Source organism: Acipenser ruthenus, chromosome 2 (assembly GCF_902713425.1).
Source record: "Acipenser ruthenus chromosome 2, fAciRut3.2 maternal haplotype, whole genome shotgun sequence".
NCBI classification, from domain to species: Eukaryota; Metazoa; Chordata; class Actinopteri; order Acipenseriformes; family Acipenseridae; genus Acipenser; species Acipenser ruthenus.
The window spans coordinates 88,097,044-88,102,005 of NC_081190.1; the positions used below are offsets into that span (position 1 = coordinate 88,097,044).

A 4,962-nucleotide genomic window follows, 5' to 3' on the forward strand; every position below is an offset into this window, starting at 1 on the left:
AGAAGGCAACAATAAAATAATGTGAAAAATAAATAATCTGCATTGTCCAGCACTGCATCAGTAAAAAAGCTACAAAATAAGTTAATCTATCTAGAAGGGAAATGGTGGCAAAAAACACATATATCCCCCATACTTCTGTTGTTAAAGTTACTCCATCAAACCTGACTGAACAATGAGACCCACAACATGATCCTTAGACCCTGTTCCCACTTTTCTATTTAGATCTAGCTTTTCAGTTCTCTGCCCATTGGTAATAAAATACTCCTTGTGTTCTGGAGTTGTGCCTTCTGAGTTTAAACTAGCTGCTGTCAAACCCTTGCTAAAAAAACAAAATTTAGATTGTAAAGTTTTATGTAATTACAGGACTATTTCTAATCTGCCCATTTGGTATCATTTTTGGAGCATGTGGTACCTTTTCAATTGAGGCTACAACTTGTTTAAAATAACTACTTGATATGATAAATTAAGTGTTTCATTATCAGATCTTTATCAAGCATTTTTTTTGTAGGCCATTCGATTTGAAAATAAATATAAAATAATAATACAAACAAAAGGATGTTTTCAGTTTTATTTCTGTTAAAAAATATATATATATATATATATATATATATATATATATATATATATACACCTGTAAAATACACCTTAATAATTCCAAGTTAAAAGATGTAAAAGTAAAAAAATAGAGACCTGGTTGGAAAACTATAGACAAATATGTTACTATATCTTTATTTATAAATTCAGAAAAAGAAGGCAAACAATAAAACAATGAAAGCATTCCAGCACTGCATCAATAAAATAAAAAAAATAAAAACTACAAAATAAGACCATCAGTGTTGAAGGAAATTGAACCATTAAAAGTTGATATATGCACAATGCCTCTATAAATATTTAAATGCATAGAAGGATGAAAGATAGCTACTCAAACCTTTCTCTTCCCTCATTACTATGGACTGTCCTCATTAAATTGCTCTAGGCACTGACTGTGCATGTAAAACAGAAAAGAAAACTCTATGCAAGTCAGCTATGCTACGTGCAGTTGTATGTGAAACACAAATAATTTTGCTGCAAAGTGTGGGAATATATAGGTTGTGCAGGTGTCTTTACAAAATAAAACAGATACACACAGACCTATGCAATCACAAAGAATTCAGAACATGTCTTACAAGAAATCCTTTTGGTTGTAGAGATTAGCTGTGTTCATTTGGTCAGCTTTATATTTTCAGATTCCACCAAGAATGCTGAGAACTTCCTGGAACATCTAGCAGGAGAAGAATAAATTCAATTCAATTCATGTTTAGCGCTGGGATTTTCAAAATCCCCAATCAACATCTTGCCTGTAAAGTGACAATAGTTAATACAGTACACTCCTCAAATCCCATGTCATGATCACACTGATTGATGCCAATAAACAGTTCCATTTTCACTCATTTTGTTTTATTACCCAGCTAAAAAAGCAACAATTCCACATATATACAGTAGGTGCCTTATCCATCTATATCAAAACAGACAGAACTGTATTAAATAACAGTTGAAAATATTAAAATAGCACAAAAATGATACCTAAATGTACTTACATGGATATGTATAAAGAGAAATGACAAAGCAATGAAAAGTTTCTTATCCTGGCCATCATATCGCCAGCAGTGAATAACTTGACCTGAAGGGGGGGGGAAAACTTAAAATATTAAACAGGTTTTCAAATTAACCCCTCCCCCAAGTCACTGACTGTGCAAAACAAAATTATTTCACAAAGCTTACCTGTTGTACATTTCAAATGACTAACATAGTCTAAAGTGTGCAGTTTTAAAAGAAACACACATTATAGCAAACATGTATTTTCATTATAAAAGCTGACATTTGGTACTACACTAGGTTAAAGAAATATCAGTTTACAAGCCATGCTTCCCCTGCATTGTCCCCTCCCCTTTAACACCTTCTTCCTGTCATTAACCAACTAGTTGCTTCCCCCACTGAGTAACATGTTTTAACCCAGAAGACCCTGCTCAGGTGAAATTACTTTTAAGAAGTGAGGCAGTATCAGACATTCTGAGAGTAACGCACAGGACAGTCCCAGAAGTCGGATTTAAAAAAAACAAAAAAACATAACTGCTTCTTTAACATGTGCTTTTTTTTTTGTTTACAAAACTGCACACTGCACTTGTGTAACAAATTAATCAAATATTAGTGCATGGCAAGTAAGGTTTTTGAAATGATTTAACATCTTAGTTCAGTAATTATGTTGGTACCATGTTCCCTCTGCAAGCATCCTCCGGATTTGTCTCCAATGAAAAAGGATCCTTCCTCAAAGCTGATCTGGTCATACTTTTCCATGTTCACTAACAGATTGCTTGTGACTGGCAGGTACAGTGTGCTTCCATTTGGTTTCCAGCACTCTGACTGATACACACCTCTGTTTGCATAAATTGATACAAATGAACTTCCTGAAAAAAGACAGCCAGTCAATTTAAAGGGGTAACAATCAAAACATATACCATTTCTTAATTCTTACTCCGCAGCCCTTTTTCTCACACCCCCTTCCTGTGTAGAAGAACAACATTAAACATTAGCCAGTGTGCAATGTGCAACACACATTTGTTTATTTAGCAGACGCCTTTATCCAAGGCGACTTACAGAGACTAGGGTGTGTGAACTATGCATCAGCTGCAGAGTCACTTACAATTACTTCTCACCCGAAAGATGGGAGCACAAGGAGGTTAAGTGACTTGCTCAGGGTCACACAATAAGTCAGTGGCTGAGGTGGGATTTGAACCGGGGACCTCCTGGTTACAAGCCTGTTTCTTTAACCACTGGACCACATATAAACAATCATACTGGAATGACCCAATAGACTACCGTAATTAATTGTGGACACTTTCATTTTGGGGATTAACATGTTTTGTGACCTTTTATTAGGCATCTGCCAGAACAGGGGCTTTCAGAACAATGACATTTGAAGATAGTGTGATCATTCATCTCAAACACAGACACCAATGCAGTTCAGCAGGAATTCAGAATCACAATGACACTGTGGATTTTCTAGTCTTGGCTCTGATTAGGAAATTTGGAACAATTAATCCTTCATACTTCAGACTGCATACTAAAGTACATTCTGCACATTAAACAACACAAATAATACCCATCTCCTTGTACTGGTAAAGCATTCTTTAATTTTAGTGTTGTACAACCAGTATACAGTAATACACAATTTTCAGTGGACCTCTGCTTTAAGTCCATAGTAAATGATCTGAGGGACATCTGACATTTAATGTCAGTTAATGTAAACATGACAGGCATTGTAATAAAAAACTATAAAGTAAAACAGTCTATGCACGACGGCTAGTATACATTTTCACACAGGCATAGAGATATCTCCCCACCCCCCGCAAAAAAAAAGTACTCACTGCGTAAACTGACAGTTTCTTGAGCTGTAGCTCTTTTTTCGTTTCCATTTGCTTCACAGGGACATCCAGTGCTGTCATTTGTAGTGCACGTTCGCTTTCTTTTAGATGGCATGTCAGAAAGTTGGACATTTGAGCTTCTATCCCAAACTGAGAGATGTGTCCCATTTCCACTTGACAAAAACCCGTTTTCAACTTCCATAGTGTTAACCAGAGATTTGTTTTCCCTTTTATCTTTTTCTGAAATAAAAAAAAAAAAAAAATGGTTTGCAGACTTAAGATTTGGTTAAAATTACATAAGGTTCACATGCATAGCCCACAAAAATAAATACATTTACAAAAAATCGAATAAATAAACCAACAACTAATAGTAATAATAATAATAATAATAATAATAATAATAATAATAATAATAATAAAACGTCAGATTTAATCTGTGAAAAACAACATTTATTTTGGTTTGGGTGGGTGTTGAACTGAGTGCACATATATTCATTAAATCTATAGTGACTGATGATACTTGTTTTTTTTCATTTAAAAGTTAATACAAGTTTTTTATATACATAATAGCGATTATAACTGCACTGCTGTTGTAAAACTTTATTATTATTCATTGCCGTACTTTCGTTTCCCGCTCGACTCTAACACTTCAATAGTAACTTGTACCGTTCAATTCTAAGAGAACAACAAAGCCAAACCTACAAACAGGACCAGAGGTTGTTCACGATGTAGCTTGCCGGAACAAAATCAGAAATCACACTGGGGCTTGTAGACAAGTCATTTGTCCTAAGATATAAATAAAAACCAACACATAGCTATTTCTGTGCTTTATGTGTTTATATTTTAATAAGTACAGTTACATCGGCTTTAAATTATGTATTCATGACAGGCGATTACTAGAACAGCCATATGACTCCTGAAGGTCCTGAGTGCATGCGTGTGGGATAATATGAAAAAGCCGGCGGGAGGGGCTTGGAACTGCAGTCTACGAACGAAAGTTGAAACTCAAATGTTTTGCTCTCCAAATGATATTATATAATTAGAAGAATATCTGCTAGAGAAATCACTGAGAAACACTAACTTTTTTTTTGCTGGGGCAGTGGTTGTAAAAAGTGGTTAAGGTTCTAAAATTAGTGCCGTGCCAAATAAGATTTCCCTGTAGACGAAATTCCGTCAAAATGCCCTCTCCCAGGTCCATTCTTATGATTCGTGTAGAAATGCAAAATCGAGAGGAGGCGGAGGCTATATATTTTTTCTTACCATGGAAAACCAAAATGTTTTAACACATACTTCATTTGTGTGCCCTTTATTTTTTGTTCTCTTGAACAAACTGATTGGGACCATAGGCGTCTAACCCATAGGGCACAGGGGAGGCAAACTATATATTTTGCCCCTCTACTTTTTTTGCTCAGTGTATACACACTGTTATTGTATGTTTTGTTACGGTGTTACCTTTAAACGGCTTAAAATGTAATAAAATAAAAGTAAAGTCATTCAGAAGACGCCTGAAGTCCGAACCACAATAAAACGCACCCCTACACAAACGTTGCTTGGTTTGACC

The 4,962-nt window shown here is 35.1% G+C and overlaps 1 protein-coding gene across 1 annotated transcript; it reads right to left on the bottom strand.

The window, feature by feature from the left end:
• Window positions 1-713: 713 nt before the first annotated feature.
• Window positions 714-4,680, bottom strand: si:dkey-109l4.3 (uncharacterized protein LOC559137 homolog). The gene is made up of 5 exons (XM_059003237.1): window positions 4,662-4,680; window positions 3,405-3,641; window positions 2,250-2,444; window positions 1,578-1,660; window positions 714-1,261 (listed from the first exon to the last, which is right to left on the bottom strand). The coding sequence occupies exons 2-5, from the start codon at window positions 3,601-3,603 to the stop codon at window positions 1,223-1,225; spliced, it is 516 nt and encodes a 171-aa protein (XP_058859220.1). The 5' UTR covers window positions 3,604-3,641; window positions 4,662-4,680; the 3' UTR covers window positions 714-1,222.
• Window positions 4,681-4,962: the final 282 nt, after the last annotated feature.

Bases quoted from the DNA above. Each gene is read 5' to 3' on its own strand.
- si:dkey-109l4.3 (XM_059003237.1), bottom strand. From the start codon at position 3,603: ATGGAAGTTGAAAACGGGTTTTTGTCAAGTGGAAATGGGACACATCTC. The intron at 2,445-3,404 runs GTGAGTACTTTT...GTCTTTTTTCAG, and splicing joins AGAAACTGTCAGTTTACGCA to GAAGTTCATTTGTATCAATT. The intron at 1,661-2,249 runs GTACCAACATAA...CCCCCCCTTCAG, and splicing joins ATGCTTGCAGAGGGAACATG to GTCAAGTTATTCACTGCTGG.